The sequence below is a fragment of the Hyla sarda genome, chromosome 4, assembly GCF_029499605.1.
Source record: "Hyla sarda isolate aHylSar1 chromosome 4, aHylSar1.hap1, whole genome shotgun sequence".
Classification (NCBI taxonomy): Eukaryota; Metazoa; Chordata; class Amphibia; order Anura; family Hylidae; genus Hyla; species Hyla sarda.
The window spans coordinates 30,158,362-30,178,217 of NC_079192.1; the positions used below are offsets into that span (position 1 = coordinate 30,158,362).

The 19,856-nt window shown below is 44.3% G+C and overlaps 2 protein-coding genes across 16 annotated transcripts in view; one reads left to right on the plus strand and one right to left on the minus strand.

Annotated features, from left to right (window-relative positions):
* Positions 1–19,856, minus strand: part of LOC130367694 (surfeit locus protein 4-like) — a 644,664-nt gene that overhangs the window by 340,341 nt on the left and 284,467 nt on the right. Inside the window, exon 1 of one of the 8 annotated variants that reach the window (XM_056570312.1) lies at positions 15,160–15,308. The exons of the other annotated variants lie outside the window; for them this stretch is intronic. The gene's annotated coding sequence lies outside the window, so the exon portion shown is untranslated. Of the gene's footprint in view, positions 1–15,159; positions 15,309–19,856 lie in introns of those variants that run through there. 8 annotated transcript variants of the gene reach the window in all.
* Positions 1–19,856, plus strand: part of CACNA1A (calcium voltage-gated channel subunit alpha1 A) — a 358,458-nt gene that overhangs the window by 224,622 nt on the left and 113,980 nt on the right. For all 8 annotated transcript variants that reach the window (XM_056570294.1, XM_056570295.1, XM_056570298.1 and 5 more), the window contains 4 exons: positions 943–1,059; positions 14,138–14,203; positions 15,011–15,111; positions 15,273–15,423. In XM_056570294.1, coding sequence (XP_056426269.1) covers positions 943–1,059; positions 14,138–14,203; positions 15,011–15,111; positions 15,273–15,423 — 435 coding nt within the window. The remainder of the gene's footprint in view (positions 1–942; positions 1,060–14,137; positions 14,204–15,010; positions 15,112–15,272; positions 15,424–19,856) is intronic.

Consider the following 19,856-nt stretch of genomic DNA (forward strand, 5'->3'; position numbering starts at 1 on the left):
ATGCGCACCCCTCTCCCCACTTTAATGACCACTTTAGTACAGATTTTGGTGTGAGGAGTGGAGGAGCCCAAGCTCTGCATGTGCCGAACACTCCTAATGTAAAGTGGCTGCTTGTTTCCAAATACAGTGCATTTGGTTTGATTCTTGTTTCTCAAATGGAAAAAAAAGATTACTCTTAAGTAAACTGCTAATTGGGAAGAAAGAGTCAAGGGGGCTCCTGCTGGTTCTTGAGTATGAAAACTAGTGTACACCACAAGGTGGAAGGAGCTGCCCATTGGAGCCAATCACATCTACTTTTTCACTTCAACCCCATCCTAATAAAAACCATAGGTGAAGTTTGACCGGCTGCTATGGGCTAGCCCTCCACCTTGTCCACCACTCTACTTTGCATTAGTTTTCACACCTGAGGCCAGCAGTGTCTCCTCATTCTGCACTCTTTTTCCTGACTTTAAATGGGCCCCAAGTGTTAACATATAGTTCACCGTTTTCAATGCAAAGCTAAAATAAGAAACAAATAAATAAAATTATTGAAAATTCAGAATATCTATTTTTTGGTTACCAGAGACCAGAGTTTCCACTCTTCTGACTGACCATTCTCCGCCTAGAACTTATGTTTTCTCTATCCCTGGAGGATGTGGGGTTTTAAAAGGAGAGTAAACAGACTATGGGGGAGACTTTTAAAAACTAGTGCAAAGAAAAACAGGAGGTGTTACCCATCGCAACCAATCAAGTTTCTGCTTTCTGATTGATTGTTAGGGGTATTAGCACTGTTTGTAGTAGTTTTTAGAAATCATCCCCATATTGTTATTTGCAGCTAAATTTTAAATATTTTTTCCTTCAATAATAATTTTATTTATTTATTTCGGTGCTTTAGCAGTAACTAAAGCATGTGTGCTTGTACTTACAAGGTCTCTGCTCTCCCTCCCCCATTTCACTTTACAGGACAATTTTATCAACCTCAGTTTTCTCCGATTGTTCCGAGCTGCCCGTCTTATTAAACTTCTGCGGCAAGGTTACACCATCCGTATTCTCCTGTGGACCTTTGTCCAGTCTTTCAAGGTAAGCGCATGAATAAATATGGCACATACAGTGGTGCAAAAAGTATTTAGTCAGCCACCAATTGTGCTAGTTCTCCCACTTAAAAAGATGAGAGAGGCCTGTAATTTTCATCATAGGTATACCTCAACTATGAGAGACATAATGAGAAAAAAAATCCATAAAATCACATTGTCTGATTTTTTAATAATTTATTTGCAAATTATGGTGGAAAATAAGTATTTGGTCAATAACAAAAGTTCATCTCAATACTTTGTTATATACCCTTTGTTGGCAATGACAGTGGTCAAACATTTTCTGTAAGTCTTCACAAGGTTTTCACACACTGTTGCTGGTATTTGACCCATTCCTCCATGTAGATATCCTCTAGAGCAGTGATGTTTTGGGGCTGTCGCTGAGCAACACAGACTTTCAACTCCATCCAAAGGTTTTCTATGGGGTTGAGATCTGGATACTGGCTAGGCCACTCCAGGACCTTGAAATGCTTCTTACGAAGCCACTCTTTTGTTGCCCGGACGGTGTGTTTGGGATCATTGTCATGCTGAAAGATCCAGCCACGTGTCTTCTTCAATGCCTTTGCTGATGGAAGCAGGTTTTCACAAAAAATCTCACGATACATGACCCCATTCATTCTTTCCTTTACATGGATCAGTCGTCTTGGCCCCTTTGCAGAAACACAGCCCAAAAGCATAATGTTTCCATGCCCATGCGTCACAGTAGGTATGGTGTTCTTTGGATGTAACACAGCATTCTTTCTCCTCCAAACACGACAAGTTGAGTTTTTACCAAAAAGTTCTACTTTGGTTTCATCTGACCATATGACATTCTACCAATCCTCTTCTGCATCATCCAAATGCTCTCTAGCTAATTTCAGATGGGCCGGGACATGTACTGGCACTGCATGATTTGAGTTCCTGGCTGCGTAGCGTGTTACTGATGGTAGCCTTTGTTACTTTTGTCCCACCTCTCTGCAGATCATTCACTAGGTCCCCCCGTGTGGTTCTGGTATTTTTGCTCACAGTGATCATTTTGACACCACGGGGTGAGATCTTGCGTGGAGCCCCAGATCAAGGGAGATCTTGTATGTGTTCCATTTTCTAATAATTGCTCCCATAGTTGATTTCTTCACACCAAGTTGCTTGCCTATAGCAGATTAAGTCTTCCCAGACTGGTGCAGGTTTACAATATTGTTTCTGGTGTCCTTCGACAGCTCTTTGGTCTTGGCCATAGTGGAGTTTGTAGTGTGACTGTTTGAGGTTGTGGACCGGTGTCTTTTATATTGATAACAAGTTAAAACATGTGCCATTAATACAGGTAACAAGTGGAGGACAGAGGAGACTCTTAACCCCTTAACGACGAAGGACGTAAATGTACGTCCTGGTGATGCGGTACTTAACGCACCAGGACGTACATTTATGTCCTAAGCATAACCGCGGGCATCGGAGCGATGCCCGGATCATGCGCGGCAGGTCCCGGCTGTTGATCGCAGCCAGGGACCCACCGGTAATGGCGGACATCCGTGATCCCACGGATGTCCGCCATTAACTCCTCAGATGCCATGATCAATACCGATCACGGCATCTGCAGCTTTGCGGTCACTTAATTGGATGATCGGATCGCCCGCAGCGCTGCCGCGGCGATTCGATCATCCAGCACGGCAGCTGGAGGTCCCCTCACCTGCCTCCGCTGTCTTCTGGGAGTCTTCTGCTCTGATCTGCCTTTCCGCAGACCAGAGCAGAAGATGACCGATAACCCAGATCAGTGCTATGTTCTATACATAGCACTGAACAGGATTAGCAATCGAGTGATTGCTTTAAATAGTCCCCTATGGGGACTATTAAAGTGTAAAAATTAAAGTAAAAAAAGTAAAAGTAAAAAAAATGTGAAAAACTCCGTCCCCCAATAAAAACGTAAATTGCCTCATTTTCCCTATTTCACCCCGAAAAAGTGTTAAAAAAATATTTTATATACATATTTGGTATCGCCGCGTGCGTAAATATCTGAACTATTAAAATAAAATGTTAATGATACCGTACGGTGAACGACGTGAACGTAAAAAAAAAAGTCCAAAATAGCTGCTTTTTTATAACATTTTATTCCCCAAAAAAATGTATTAAAAGTTTTATATAAGCAAATATGGTATCAATAAGAAGTACAGATCACGGCGCAAAAAATTAGCCCTCATACTGCCGCTTATACGGAAAAATGAAAAAGTTATAGGTCTTCAAAATAGGGGGATCTTAAGCGTACTAATTTGGTTAAAAAGTTTGTGATTTGAAAAGTATGTTATCACGGGTATCATTTTAATCGTATTGACCCAAAGAATAAAGAACACATGTCACTTTTACCATAAATTGTACGACGTGAAAACAAAACCTTCCAAAATTAGCAAAATTGCGGTTTTCTTTTTAATTTCCCGACACAAATAGTATTTTTTTGGTTGCGCCATACATTTTATGCTATAGTGAGTGATGGCATTACAACGGACAACTGGTTGCGCAAAAAACAAGCCCTCATACTAGTCTGTGGATGAAAATATAAAAGAGTTATGATCTTTTGAAGGAGAGGAGGAAAAAATTAAACGTAAAAATAAAATTTTCTGCATCCTTAAGGCCCAAATGGGCTGCGTCCTTAAGGGGTTAAAGAAGAAGTTACAGGTCTGTGAGAGCCAGAAATCTTGCTTGTTTGTAGGTGACGAAATACTTATTTTCCACAATAATTTGCAAATAAATTCTTTAAAAATCAGACTGTGATTTTATGGATTTTTTTTCTCATTATGTCTCTCATAGTATGATGAAAATTACAGCCTCTCATCTTTTTAAGTGGGAGAACTTGCACAATTGGTGGCTGACTAAATACTTTTTTGCCCCACTGTATATGCTCTTGTGGTAAGGGGATAGCTGGTGATGATCATGACCTACATTATTGGAGCAATTAGGGAATCACAGTTCTATCTGTGGGGGGGATGTTTACACTCAAATTAGATTACATTTTATAGAACATCACATAATGTAGAGGCCTGTTTACATGTATCTTTTAGGATACTGTATGCGGGAACCATTCATGGCAGGCTTGTACTGTATCTTTAAAGGGGTACTCCCCTGGAAAACATTTTTTTTTTATTAACTGGTGCCAGAAAGTTAAACAGATTTGTCAATTACTTCTATTTAAAAATCTTATTTATTCCAGTACTTGTCAGCTGCTGTATGCTCCACAGGAAGTTCTTTTCTTCTTGAATTTCTTTTCAGTCTGAACAAAGTGCTCTCTGTTGACACAATTCAAAGATGGAGGGCGGCACTCGAGTGTGGCGTGGTGCACAAGGACAATCTGAATCCAATTCTGAAAAAATTAATCCTGACACTCTTTTTCAATGCTGAGCTGTGTTTATTAATGCAAGACGTGTTTCGGCTATGCAGCCATTCTCAATTGCATACAAAAAACAAAGTAAAATCAAACATATATATACGTAGCATCCGTTTGTTAATTGATACATCAGCTGACAGTAACAGGAGTAAACATAAACAAGAGCCTCACACTGCAGCGTGGGAGAACCAAACATAAACAAAAACAATAGCCATGTGCTTTTTCCTTGTGTGTGGATCCAGATAGTCTCCAAGCTCTTTTAGGTCACATGCGCCGAAACATTATGTATCTGTAAAAGGAAAGCAAGATATACAGAAGTATACAGTAACAGTAATATAAGAGTAATATAACCATCAATGAAGAAATAGAAAGAGAAAATTAGATCAATGGTAGTGCTCTGGAATGAAGGAGGAAAAGCAAAAAATAATTAAATTTGCGGACAGTAAGCTAAAGTAAACTGGTTAGTTCATAGTCTCCATTAAAGGGGTACTCCGCCCCTAGACATCTTATCTCCTATCCAAAGGATAGGGGATAAGATGTCAGATCGCCGCGGTCCCGCTGCTGGGCGTAATGACGGGCAATACAGGGGACGGAGCAGCGTGATGTCATGGCTCCGCCCCTCGTGACATCACGGCCCGTCCCCTTAATACAAGTCTATGGCATAGACTATGGCATAGACTTGTACTGAAGGGGGCGGGCCGTGATGTCACAAGGGGCGGAGCCGTGACGTAACGATGCTCCGGCCCCTGTACTGCCTGTCATTACGTGCAGAGCGAACTCGCTCTGTGCAATAATGACAGCGGGGTCCGCAGCGGCAATCCCGGGGATCCCCAGCAGCGGGACCGCGGCGATCTGACATCTTATCCCCTATCCTTTGGATAGGGGATAAGATGTCTAGGGGCGGAGTACCCCTTTAAGGCCCCGTGGTTCTAATGTATCCAGGCGATGAATCCAGTATACACTTCCATAGAACATCGGAAAGGACTAGAGGCTGTAGAGTGGTTACTACAACATAGCACACATACTGAGCCCTAAAAATCATTTTTTATGGACTTACTGGAAATATTACTTTTTGAGAACTATTTTCTGTATGAGGGTCAGTTCTATCTGCAGAAACAGGGATCTGCGATGGGCGCGAATGTGGCTCCCGCTTACGCAAATGCCTACATGGCATTGTTTGAAGAGTTACATGTCTTTGAAAATATAGCATTTAAATCATATGCTAAGACATGGAAAAGATTCATCGACGATATCATATGCATATGGGAGGGGCCACATTCCACCCGTTTAACCTTTTTTGAAACTCTTAATTCTGTGAGACCAAAGTTAAAGTTTACTATGGAAGCCAGTCAGGAGAAAGTACACTTCCTAGATACGACAGTTCTCAAAAATGACAGAGGGGGATTATACACAGACTTGTACCGTAAAGATACAGACCAAAATAACCTACTGCATTTTACTAGCGCACACTCACCTGCAGTCAAAAAAGTTATCCCTCGTTCACAAAATAACAGAATAGAAAGGATTGTCACTGAAAGCACTACTCGAGAAATTAGACTAAAAGAATTTGAAAACAAATTAATTGAGCGTGGTTACCCCAATAGGATTTTGAGAGAAGGCAGACAGGAGAACAGACCACATACAGGACAAGGCAAACGTATACCATTCGTGAGAACGTACCATCCTGCACAACACAAGATTGACAGTATAGTCAAAGAAAATTGGCCCATATTGACAAAACCATTACCTACCATAGAGGAATTTAGAGAAACCTCATTGATTTGCAATAAGCGCCCCCCTAACTTAAGGGAAAGTTAATAAGAGCCGATGTGGGCACCAACCTGAAGACGACAAAACAACAGTTCCTAATGTCAAGGAAACAAGGAACTTTCCTTTGCTTACAGTGTGAGAAGTGCAGCAATATAATTAAAGTTAACATGATCTCTCACCCACACACAGGGCAACTCATATCGATAAAGGGCTTTTTTACTTGTAAAAGTAGGAACATTATTTACCTTATCAAATGCTCTTGCTGTCTCCTATATGTTGGCGAGACCAGTCATTATATAGGAGACCGCATCAATCGCCATAAGTCCACAATCAGATGTGCTAATCTGTTTTTTTCCTATCCCCCACCTTTTTCATACACACCATCATTCAGTTTCACAAGTAAGATTCCAAGTAATTGAAAAGGTCCACTTACCCAGGAGAGGGGGTGATCTCAAAAAACTTTTAAGAAAATGAGAGGCGTACTGGATTCATCGCCTGGATACATTAGAACCACGGGGCCTTAATAGAGACTTTGAACTAACACAAGATAACGTGTATGGAATAGATGGATTACATGTATACCCAAAATATAATAGGGGAGCCACCTTATATAAATCAGATAAATATAGAAATCCCACTAAGGAAAAAAAGATGCTTCTAAAAATTAACTTTTACTGGTATAAAATATAAAATGCACCTATTAACTAATAATGTGGATACCAAGAAAGTGGACCAAAATAAGGTATAAATACAACACAGTTCACCTAGGGACAACCGCTGCCACTGACCCGCATTCAGCGGTCCAAAACTAGACAATAGGGGTCATTTATATACTTGTCCATGCAATCAGTAGACTGCTAACATAACTTATCAGTACATGTGAAATATACACATGATTCACAATCCCGATGCGTTTCTGCAAGCATCTAAATAACAAAGCTATAAGACACCTGCTTCCTCATTGGAAACATATAGGGACCTGTGTGAGTCAGTGTTATGTCATATACAGTTAACACCTGAATTTATACACTGCCATGTGCATCAGCAAAAAGATGGACCCCTAAATCCATCAAAACAGTCATATCAGTAGCGCCGTAGTGTCCGCTCCTGTAAGTATAAATGTTGTCACAACGGGGTATGAGGAGTATCGATAGGACATGACCCCCGGGGAGAACCTGAATGGCGGCGCTACAAAGAATGACCAAGATGCAGATGCTGCAGTGGCAGCGTTCCCGCCGTGTTACAGGGACTATCGGGACCGTTACCGTGTTACTGGGACCGTTGTGACTACATTTATACTTACGGGAGCGGACACTGTGGCGCTACTGATATGACTGTTTTGATGGATTTAGGGGTCCATCATTTTGCTGATGCTCTGGTGCACATGACTTAGTGTATAAATTCAGGTGTTAACTGTAAATGACATAACCCTGACTCACACAGGTCCCTATATGTTTCCCCTGAGGAAGCAGGGTGAACAAGCTTTGTTATTTAGACGCTTGCAGAAACACGTCGGGATTCGGAAGCATGTGTATATTTCATATGTACTGATAAGTTATGTTAGCAGTCTACTGATTGCATGGACAAATATATGAATGACCCCTATTGTCTAATTTTGGACCGCTGAATGCGGGTCAGTGGCAGCGGTTGTCCCTAGGTGGACTGTTGTATTTATACCTTATTTTGGTCCACTTTCTTGGTATCCACATTATTAGTTAATTGGTGTATTTTATATTTTATACCAGTAAAAGTTAAGTTTTAGAAGCACCTTGTCACGATGCCGGCTGGCAGGAGGTGGATCCTCTGTGCCAGAGAGGGATAGCGAGGACCGTGCTAGTGGACCGGTTCTAAGACACTACTGGTTTTCACCAGAGCCCGCCGCAAAGCGGGATGGTCTTGCTGCGGCGGTAGTGACCAGGTCGTATCCACTAGCAACGGCTCACCTCTCTGGCTGCTGAAGATAGGCGAGGTACAAGGGAGTAGGCAGAAGCAAAGTCGGACGTAGCAGAAGGTCGGGGGCAGGCGGCAAGGTTCGTAGTCAGGGGAGATAGCAGAAGTTCTGGTACACAGGGTTTAAACACACAAAACGCTTTCTCTAGGCACAAGGGCAACAAGATCCGGCAAGGAAGTGCAAGGGAGGAGGTTAGATATAGTCAGGGACCAGGTGGGAGCCAATTAAGCTAATTGGGCCAGGCACCAATCATTGGTGCACTGGCCCTTTAAGTCTCAGGGAGCTGGCGCGCGCGCGCCCTAGAGAGCGGAGCCGCGCGCGCCAGCACATGACAGCAGGGGACGGGAACGGGTAAGTGACCTGGGATGCGATTCGCGAGCGGGCGCGTCCCGCTGTGCGAATCGCATCCCCAACGGCCATGACAGAGCAGCGCTCCCGGTCAGCGGGACTGACCGGGGAGCTGCAGGGAGAAAGACGCCGTGAGCGCTCCGGGGAGGAGCGGGGACCCGGAGCGCTAGGCGTAACAGTACCCCCCCCTAGGTCTCCCCTTCTCTTTATCGGGTAACTGCCTCCCCTGGGATGAGGACACCGGGAAAGGATGGAGGGATTCCTCAACGGCAGGCAGAACCGCAGGAGTAGGAATGGGGAGAGAGGGCAGAGGGCGAGACCTGGCACGGGGCAGTGTGACACCAGGACGAGGGCCATGAGGGGACACAGAAGCTTGCCTGATGGAACTGGGAGGGGGGGAGGGGCATTTCCTGTGGCAGGCAGAGTCCTTAATGACCTTAGGGGGACCGGATACAGGAGGAACCACAGGGTCACGGCAGGGAGTACTGGGAACCGGTTGAAGGCAGTCCTTGGAACAAGAGGGACCCCAACTCTTGATCTCCCCAGTGGACCAATCCAGGGTTGGGGAATGGTGTTGAAGCCAGGGTAGTCCAAGGAGAACTTCAGAAGAGCAATTAGGAAGGACAAAAAATATAATCTCCTCGTGATGAGGTCCGATGCACATTAGGAGGGGCTCCGTGCGGTAACGCACGGTGCAATCCAACCTGGCTCCGTTGACCGCGGAAATGTGGAGTGGCTTGACAAGACGGGTCACCGGAATGCGGAATTTATTCACAAAGGACTCCCGAATAAAATTCCCAGAAGCTCCAGAGTCCAGGCAGGCCACGGCTGAGAGGGGAGAGCTGGCTGAAGTGGAAATCCGAACAGGTACCGTGAGACGTGGAGAAGCCGACTTGGCATCAAGAGACGCCACACCCACGAGAGCTGAGTGCGAGCGTGCGTTTCCCAGACGTGGAGGACGGATTGGGCAATCCACCAAAAAATGTTCAGTACTGGCACAGTACAGACAAAGATTCTCTTCCTTACGGCGATTCCTCTCTTCCAGGGTCAGGCGAGACCGATCCACTTGCATGGCCTCCTCGGCGGGAGGCCTAGGCGCAGATTGCAGTGGAGACTGTGGGAGAGGTGTCCAGAGATCTAAGTCTTTTTCCTGGCGGAGCTCTTGATGCCTCTCAGAAAAACGCATGTCAATGCGAGTGGCTAGATGAATGAGTTCATGCAGGTTAGCAGGAGTCTCTCGTGCGGCCAGAACATCTTTAATGTTGCTGGATAGGCCTTTTTTAAAGGTCGCGCAGAGAGCCTCATTATTCCAGGATAGTTCAGAAGCAAGAGTACGGAATTGTATGGCGTACTCGCCAACGGAGGAATTACCCTGGACCAGGTTCAGCAGGGCAGTCTCAGCAGAAGAGGCTCGGGCAGGTTCCTCAAAGACACTTCGAATTTCCGAGAAGAAGGAGTGTACAGAGGCAGTGACGGGGTCATCGCGGTCCCAGAGCGGTGTGGCCCATGACAGGGCTTTTCCAGACAGAAGGCTGACTACGAAAGCCACCTTAGACCTTTCAGTAGGAAACTGATCCGACATCATCTCTAAGTGCAAGGAACATTGCGAAAGAAAGCCACGGCAAAACTTAGAGTCCCCATTAAATTTGTCCGGCAAGGACAGGCGGAGGCTAGGAGCGGCCACTCGCCGCGGAAGGGGTGCTGGAGCTGGCGGAGGAGATGGTTGTTGCTGCTGTAGCTGCGACTGTACTTGCTGTAGTTGTGACTGGAGTTGCTGTGTCATGGTGGTCAAGTACGACAGCTGGTGATCTTGTTGCGCTATCTGTTGCGACTGCTGGGCGATCTGACGAGCTTGCTGGGCGACCAGCGTAGGGAGGTCAGCGACAACTGGCAGAGGAACTTCAGCGGGATCCATGGCCGGATCTACTGTCACGATGCCGGCTGGCAGGAGGTGGATCCTCTGTGCCAGAGAGGGATAGCGAGGACCGTGCTAGTGGACCGGTTCTAAGACACTACTGGTTTTCACCAGAGCCCGCCGCAAAGCGGGATGGTCTTGCTGCGGCGGTAGTGACCAGGTCGTATCCACTAGCAACGGCTCACCTCTCTGGCTGCTGAAGATAGGCGAGGTACAAGGGAGTAGGCAGAAGCAAAGTCGGACGTAGCAGAAGGTCGGGGGCAGGCGGCAAGGTTCGTAGTCAGGGGAGATAGCAGAAGTTCTGGTACACAGGGTTTAAACACACAAAACGCTTTCTCTAGGCACAAGGGCAACAAGATCCGGCAAGGAAGTGCAAGGGAGGAGGTTAGATATAGTCAGGGACCAGGTGGGAGCCAATTAAGCTAATTGGGCCAGGCACCAATCATTGGTGCACTGGCCCTTTAAGTCTCAGGGAGCTGGCGCGCGCGCGCCCTAGAGAGCGGAGCCGCGCGCGCCAGCACATGACAGCAGGGGACGGGAACGGGTAAGTGACCTGGGATGCGATTCGCGAGCGGGCGCGTCCCGCTGTGCGAATCGCATCCCCAACGGCCATGACAGAGCAGCGCTCCCGGTCAGCGGGACTGACCGGGGAGCTGCAGGGAGAAAGACGCCGTGAGCGCTCCGGGGAGGAGCGGGGACCCGGAGCGCTAGGCGTAACACACCTTTTTCTCCTTAGTGGGATTTCTATATTTATCAGACTATGAACTAACCGGTTTACTTTAGCTTACTGTCCGCAAATTTACATTTTTTTTTGCTTTTCCTCCTTCATTCCAGAGCACTACCATTAATCTAATTTTCTCTTTCTATTTCTTCATTGATGGTTATATTACTCTTACATTACTCTTGCAAACTTGCTACTGTATATCTTGCTTTCCTTTTTCAGATACATAATGTTCCGGCGCATGTGATCTTAAAGAGCTTGGAGACTATCCGGATCCACACGCAAGGAAAAAGCACATGGCTATTGTTTTTGTTTATGTTTGGTTCTCCCACGCTGCAGTGGGCGGCTTTTGTTTACTCCTGTTACCATGATTACAGCAAATGTCAATTAGGATTTGCATGTCAGCTGATGTATCAATTAACAAACGGATGTTACGTATATATGTTTGATTTTGCTTTATTTTTTGTATGCAATTGAGTAAGGCTCTCTGTTGACACCTCTGTCCATGTCAGGAACTGTCCGGAGCAGGATAGGTTTGCTATGGGGATTTGCGCCTACTCTGGACAGTTCCTAAAAGGGACAGAGGTGTCAGCAGACAGCACTGTGGTCAGACAGAAAGGAAATTCAAAAAGAAAAGGACTTCCTCTGGAACATACAGCAGCTGATAAGTACTGGAAGGGTTAAAGGGGTATTCCAGGAAAAAACTTTTTCTTATATATCAACTGGATCCAGAAAGTTAAACAGATTTGTAAATTACTTCTATTCAAAAATCTTAATCCTTTCAGTACTTATGAGCTTCTGAAGTTAAGGTTGTTCTTTTCTGTCTAAGTGCTCTCTGATGACACCTGTCTCTGGAACCACCCAGTTTAGAAGAGGTTTGCTATGGGGATTTGCTTCTAAACTGGGCGGTTCTCGAGACACGTGTCATCGGAGTGCACTTAGACAGAAAAGAACAACCTTAACTTCAGCAGCTCATAAGTACTGAAAGGATTAAGATTTTTTAATAGAAGTAATTTACAAATCTGTTTAACTTTCTGGAGCCAGTTTATATATATATATATATATATATATATATTTAAAAAAAGTTTTTCCTGGATAACCCCTTTAAGATTTTTAAATGGAAGTACTTTACAAATCTATGTAACTTTTTGGCACCAGTTGATTTATAAAAAATTTTTTCCAGTGGAGTACCCCTTTAAGTTTTCAGTACTGCATCTTAGTTGCTTTGATTTTCTGCAACCTGTAGGAAACTGGTTACCAAAAATTGCTGAGGATTTACAACTAAAGATGAAAGTAAAGTTTTCCTTTAAGGGACTATTTTTTGATTTTTATGATTCTTCAATATTCTAGAAGGTTCATCAACACTGAATGTCACTAAACACTGGTCATATGCACAATTCTCCACCTGAATGCACTCTGTGTAAGATTACCCTTAAAGAATACCTCTCACAATCTTGCTAAATTTTATAATCCTTCCAGTTCACTGCCCCCATCATGATAAACCACCCCCTGCCTTTATTTTTATTTTTCTACCTTAATATTGCTCTGTATTTTCTGCTCAGTCAGATTCACAGAATAGGAAGGGGCGTTACCCGTCAGGCGTGACATCATCTGAAGCCATACAGGGGAGAACTTCCTCCCTCACTCTGCTACACACAGCCCACAGCAGTTCAGTGTGTGAGATGAGCTATGATTGGCTAGGGCTACACACACAACCCTCAGCACTCCAGATTGCATTTCCTGATTTTGGACTTCTGCCAGGCCAGCTGGAGTCCAAAGTCTGTGCAAGAGATGGAGGGAAATGTGCTCTGGACAAGTAGGGAGACACCTAGTGGCAGCTTTTTTAAACACAAATAAAACATAGTAAACTTTTTTTTTTTTTTAAACAAATTACATTAGAAATATTTTATATTTACCATAAGGAGTGCAATGGCCAACATTTGTTTTAATGATAATGCCCATTTAATAATATACAGTAATTGGTTACCAGGATCAATAATCAGTAGTTGTAACAATGATGACTTGAATGTGTCCAGGTCCTCATGCTTTAAATGGGCACTGTCATCAACTTTTTTTTTTTTTTTGATATGTTGTATTACATATGTACTACAACATATCTCTAATACATTTTCATAATTTTTTTTTTAAATTAATATATTGTAATCTACATTTGAAAACCGACCTCTAGGGGTCTCCCTCCTATTGGCCGGCTGCAGGCAGGCATCACGCCTGAATTCGGACCAATGCCGGCCGGGCAATCGGTCCGAATTCATTCAGCTTGCGATCGCTCCCAGCCTGTCAATCAGACAGGGGGGAATGAGCGCTGAGATGCACTGGCTCCCTGGCCTCACACGCCGGCCCCGCCTCCCGGCGCACGCTGGTGCATGCTGCTGCTCTGCACTCGGGTATGTCTTTTGTGGGGGGGGGGGAGAGCGGGGGTTCGGGGTAGCGCCGCGGCCCTAAAACTTGTTTTGAACAGAGAGGAGGGGGGGGGAGAGTGGGGGTTCAGGGTAGCGCCGCGGCCCTAAAACTTGTTTTCAACAGAGGGGGGAGAGCGGGGTTTGGGGTAGCGCCACAGCCATGGCCCTAACAAAGTTATTGCTTTCAACACAGGGTACCTCCAGTTGTTTAACCACTACAACTCCCAGCATGCCCTGACAGCCAATAGAGGTCAGGGCAAGCTGGGAGTTGTAGTGGTGAAACAGCTGGAGGCACCCAGTATAGATGAACTAAGGGCGGATGTGTCAGCCCCAGCAGGCATCAGTGAAGTCTGCCTGGTAGTGAGCACACTACCAGGCAGACAAAAAGGCTTTTTTAATATAGTAGAAGAAAATGTAAAGGCAGGGAGGGGGTTAGGGATAGATGGGCAATAATAGGCAGGGACAGATTAAAAAAAAAAAAAAAAGGATGGTGGGAGCTACTCTTTAAGAATTAGCAAATCTCTCTAGTATGACGCACGTTCACGTTTGATATTTGGCTCTTCCTTATCTTGATCTTTTCTTCCCCTCTACAGGCGCTGCCCTATGTCTGCCTCCTGATCGCTATGCTGTTCTTTATCTATGCCATCATCGGCATGCAGGTCTGTGCTAGAATCAGTGTCGTGTGTATGCAAGACCTTGGGACCACTCAGGACCTTGCTGTAAATTTATTTATATTGCTCCACTAGCTGCCACTTCCACCTAGTGGCAGCTGTAGGCAGACAGAATTTTATAATTGTATTCTATGTTATTACTCTGCACTGTCCATGAGGCACACTGCTAGCAGTGTAGTTTATTGGTGATATTCTGCAGATATTGGTTATGAATGTCTGTTTGCTAGCGATAATTATAAAGCAGTTTTCTGGCACCAATTATGAAGGCAGTCTGCTGGCACCATTTATTGGGATCCACACAGGTGCACGCCTTTACTTATTGATGGGGTCGTCCGAATATTGACACATAAAAGATGGCAACTATGGTTTAGATGCACGATTATGTTTGTGGACCTATAGTACATATGGGCCCTGATTTACCATTGTAAACCCGACATGTTTTGTGGGGGTGTGCGCTAGATTCTGGTGTGGCTGCAGGGAAAGTGACCACCAAAAAGGGGCTTGGCCCGGACATTTTCACAAAAATCCAACATATTTACTAAGGTTTCCACAGAAAATGTGGTGGATTTGAGCTAAGGAAAAGCCGTCAGATCAGAGCATGTGTAAAAAAAAAAGCAAAATGTAGGGAAAAGTGCAAAATGTAGGGAAACTAGTAAATACCGTGGAAAAAAATTTGTAGGGTATTAAAAACCACGAAAACTACACTCCATTTTTAGTAATTCAGGGCCATGGTCTTTATATCTATACACTTGTCTGATCCTTTCCATTTATTTTCCTCACTTCTTTCCATTTCAGGTCTTTGGTAACATAGCACTGGATGAAGAAGATGAAGACACAGCTATTACAGAACATAATAACTTTCGTACATTTTTCCAAGCACTCATGCTCCTTTTCCGGTAAGAATCCTACTTATGCCATTACTTGCACAGAAAATAGCTGCTTACCATGATGACATTTGCTGAGGTGTTACTTAGGGTGTATTTCATCAAGGCTTTATTTCACATTTTTGCTTCATTTCACATTATGCTGAATGTGCTGTGTGTCTTCCTTTCTACAGGAGTGCCACTGGTGAAGCATGGCATGAAATTATGCTGTCTTGTTTGAGTGGGAAGCCCTGTGACATTCAATCAGGAATAAAGGAGAAGGAGTGTGGGAGCGAGTTTGCGTACTTCTACTTTGTGTCTTTTATCTTCCTTTGCTCATTCCTGGTGAGTAACACAGCATCTGGGGGGTTGAAAAGACTGCCATTTAGATTTACCTGATATTTTTGGGTAAAGAGATAAATATAATGTAATGTCTTTTACAATTTGAAGTAGATCTGTACAAAGTAAAGTTGTATACCAATGTTTCCTAACTAGTTCTTAGGGGTTCTTTAATAAAGAAAAATCTGACTTAAACTTCTGACTTAAACTACAGCATTAGATATGAATTATAGCATGCTGTACTGCCCCAACAATAAGCTTCTTTGCGGCAAGAATGGAATTAGGGATTTCCCAGAAGTAGAGTACTTTTTTTCAGGGGTTCCCTTTATTCAATAAGAGTGGGAATCAGTGCCAACCTCATAGGGCCCTTGTGTAACCACAGTATATGGGCTCCTTGCAATTCAACTGGTAGTTTAATGGTACATATGTTACATCTAGTACTTAGCTTACCTGACTGGCTTTGATATCACAATAGCTTACCTGACTAAAAACACACTTGCGATGTCACAAAACGCAAAATTTTACTAGTAAGAAACCCTAATGTCACAGCAGCCTACCTAGCTAAACCCAATGATGATGTCACATCAGTTTACCTAGCTAACCCCACTGATGATGCCATAGCAGCTTACTTAGCTAAACCTACTTGTGAGGTCACAAACATTCTCTTCTATTTAGTTACTAATATTCACACAGTTACAGAACTCTAGCAGACATAAAGACTTGTGTGATGTTACAGCTTTCTATCAACATTATAGGGGGTTTGACACAAATAGAGAAACAGAACATAGCTGCACATCCACAACTTGTACTATGATCTAACAGGTTGTTAGTATACATTTTGATCAAAACGTGCAAGCCCACTAGCCACGTCAATGCCACCTAATAAGAGTAGGTCCATAAACTAACACTGGGGTAGCGCCAGGCGGCAACCACCACTGCCACAATGACAAGCCCACAGGGGGAATGACCTGGTGGCCAGGCAGCCCCACTGCTGTCTGACCAAGCCCCTGGCTCTAGACCCCACCACCCCACAGACAAATTACCACAGCAACAACACTCGCCGCAAAGCACCACAGCAGTGTTAACACCTACCATGTTCTCCCTGCCAGAGGGCTGGGAGAATGCTTAGAGGAAACCCTTATAGAGGGTTTCTAATGTTGTAACATATTTTCAACCAGGGGCGGACTGACAACACTCAGGGCCCCCGGATCAAAAAAAGCAAGGGCCCCCTGCGATGCTCCACCGCTGGTCTTACTTCTGCCCCTATTGCACCCAAAACCCTTGACCACCTCTACACACAAAATAAACAACATTTTATATATAAGAAACACTTTAACATAGGTAAAATGATTTTCCATGACCAATAATACCAGTATACAATGAGTAAATATATACCACCACACAATAACTGGATAATACCTCCGTACTGTACTGAATAAAACCACTATACACAGACCAGTATACTATACACAATCTGTATACAATATAGGTGATTATATACAGGACCATATGGCAGTAGATATCAGCTGTAGGAGATCAAAACCTGTCCAGAGGAAAAGTTGCCCAGTTGCCCATAGCAACCAATCAGATCACTTCTTTCATTTTGCAGAGGCCTTGTTAGAAATGAAAGAAGCGAGCTGATTGGTTGCTATGGGCAACTGGGCAACTTTTCCTCTGGACAGGTTTTGAGAAATCTCCCCCGATATGTATACCATATAAGTTATTACAGTTACATAAAGGGACTCACAATTACGTCTTTTCTGATCGGCGGCGTCCTCTTTTCTTCTCTGTCTGGATCAGACCGCCATGTCGATCTCATCTGCAGGACAAACATATTAGTCTCTGCATTTTTCCAGTGCACTTCCCTCCTCTACACAATCTTCACATTTATAGGACCACAAACTGTAATAATGCCCTCCTTGGTGTACTGCACAGTAAAAGGGCAGGTAGGTAGGTAGCCAAGTAAATAGGTAGGTAGATCGGAAAGCCAGATATGTAGGTGGGTGACTAGCTAGGTACTTAGGCAGCCATGTATGAAGGCCAGGTATGTACGTAGTTAGGTAGCCAGGTATGTAGGTAGGTAGCCAGCTATGTAGGTAGGTAGTTAGGCAGCCAGGTATCTAGGTAGTTAGATAGCCAGGTATGTAGGTAAGTTAAGTTAGGCATCCAGGAATAAAGTTAGGTAGCCAGGTAGTTAGTCAAGTATGTAGCCAGCACCCCCCCTCCACCCAGTGAAGGATCTAGAGTCTTGTCTCAGGAGGGGCACTATCAGAGTATTTTGTGTTAGCGGAAAGAAAATAAGGTGTTGCTTACGGAAGTTACCAGTAGGTAATGTCCCCAGGAGGTAGTGGCCCCAAGTAGTAGTTAACGTGGTATTGCAGGAATTTTTTTTTTTTACATCAACTGGCTCCAGAAAGTTAAACAGATTTGTAAATGACATCTATTAAAAAATCTTAATCCTTCCAATAATTATCAGCTGCTGAAGTTGAGTTGTTCTTTTCTGTCTGGAAACAGTGCTCTCCCTTCTGACATCTCTGCTTGTCTCGGGAACTGCACAGATTAGAAGAGGTTTGCTATGGGGATTTGCTTCTACTTTGGTGGACAGTTCCCGAGACAGGTGTCATCAGAGAGCACTTTGACAGAAAAGAACAACTCAACTTCAGCAGCTCATAAGTACTGAAAGGATTACGTTTTTTTTAAAGAAGTAATTTACAAATCTGTTTAACTTTCTGGAGCCAGATGATATATATAAAAAACTTTTTTCTGGATAACTCCTTTAATGTCCCCCAAGTAGGTAGTTATGCCCCCTGTGGGTAAATCCCCCAGATAGCTGCCCCTGTATGAAAACCCCCTATGAAGGTAGTAGGTAGCCCTCCTATTAGTTTGGTAGTTTGTCCCCATATGAGCTAGGCAGGAACATAGTAGAGAGTCCCTCACATTAGGTATAGGCAGCAGAGTTCCCCCCACAATGGTGTAGGCAGCAGAGTTCCCCCACAGTGGGTGTAGGCAGCAGAGTTCCTCCACAGTAGGTGTAGGCAGCAGAGTTCCCCCACAATAGGTGTAGGCAGCAGAGTTCCCCACAATTGGTGTAGGCAGCAGAGTTCCCCCACAGTAGGTATAGGCAGCAGAGTTCCCCCACATTAGGTGTAGGCCGCAGAGATCCGCCACAGTATGTGTAGGCCACAGAGTTCCCCCACAGTAGATGTAGGCCAGAGTTAATAATAAAGAATCAAAGAGATGCTGTCTGAAAAAACTATGCATCAATATAAACTATAATTAGTGTAGTACGGTCTCCATCAGTACCTTTCAGGTCTGCCAAACACTTTTTTCCTTTTATCCTGTCCGGGCTGCAAAATAAAAGAAAACACACTTTCTCTTACCTGCCAACGAGCCCCCGAAGCTCCGGTACAGGTGTTCGGTCCCCGGGCTGTATTCTTCTTACTTCCTGTTATCCAGGCACGTCACACGGAGCTTCAGCCTATCACCGGCCGCAGCGATGTCCCGCCTCGGCCGGTGATAGGCTGAAGCTCCGTGTGACGTGCCTGGATAACAGGAAGTAAGAAGAATACAGCCCGGGGACCGAACACCTGTACCGGAGCTCCGGGGGCTCATTGGCAGGTAAGAGAAAGTGTGTTTTCTTTTGTTTTGCAGCCCGGACGGGATAAAAGGAAAAAAAAGTGTGCGCCGGAGTACTCCTTTAATAAAGACAACAGTACAGGCAATTTGCATCAGAATTAAAAGAAAAGAATAAAAGACCACAGAAAGGTAGTAAATAACTTTGTCAATTTTTAATAAAAATAGAAACAAGAAGGGGAACATAAATTTAAAAAAACAAGGGAAGAATAGGACAAGGGTACGGCAAATACAGCAAAAGTACAGTGGGGGAGATTCATCAAAACCGGCCTGTGAAAAATGAAAGAAGCGATCTGATTTGTTGCTATTGGCAACTGGTTAACTTTTCTTCTACACAGGTCTTGATAAATCTCCCCCATTGTACATAAAATGAAAAGGATAAAATAATATAGCAAGTTAACTTACAAAGGCAAGTATGGACAAAATAATAAAGAATCAAAGAGATGCTGTCTGAAAAAACTATGCATCAATATAAACTATAATTAGTGTAGTACGGTCTCCATCAGTACCTTTCAGGTCTGCCAAACACTTTTCCATATATTGTATTCAGAGTGAATACAAAAAAACCTCGTAGAACCAACCCAAAATTACTGGTATGGAGGCAGACTTTCTAGGTATGGTCTTAGAGGCTGCCCCAACAGGAGGCACACCAAGCCCTTTTTCAGGTCCTTAAAGGGGTACTCCACCCTTAGACATCTTATCCCCTATCCAAAGTATAGGGGATAAGATGTCTCCTGCAGCACCCAGTGTCATCTGCTGCACGGAGCTGGCGACTGTCACGCCCACTCCCATATACCTGTATTGAG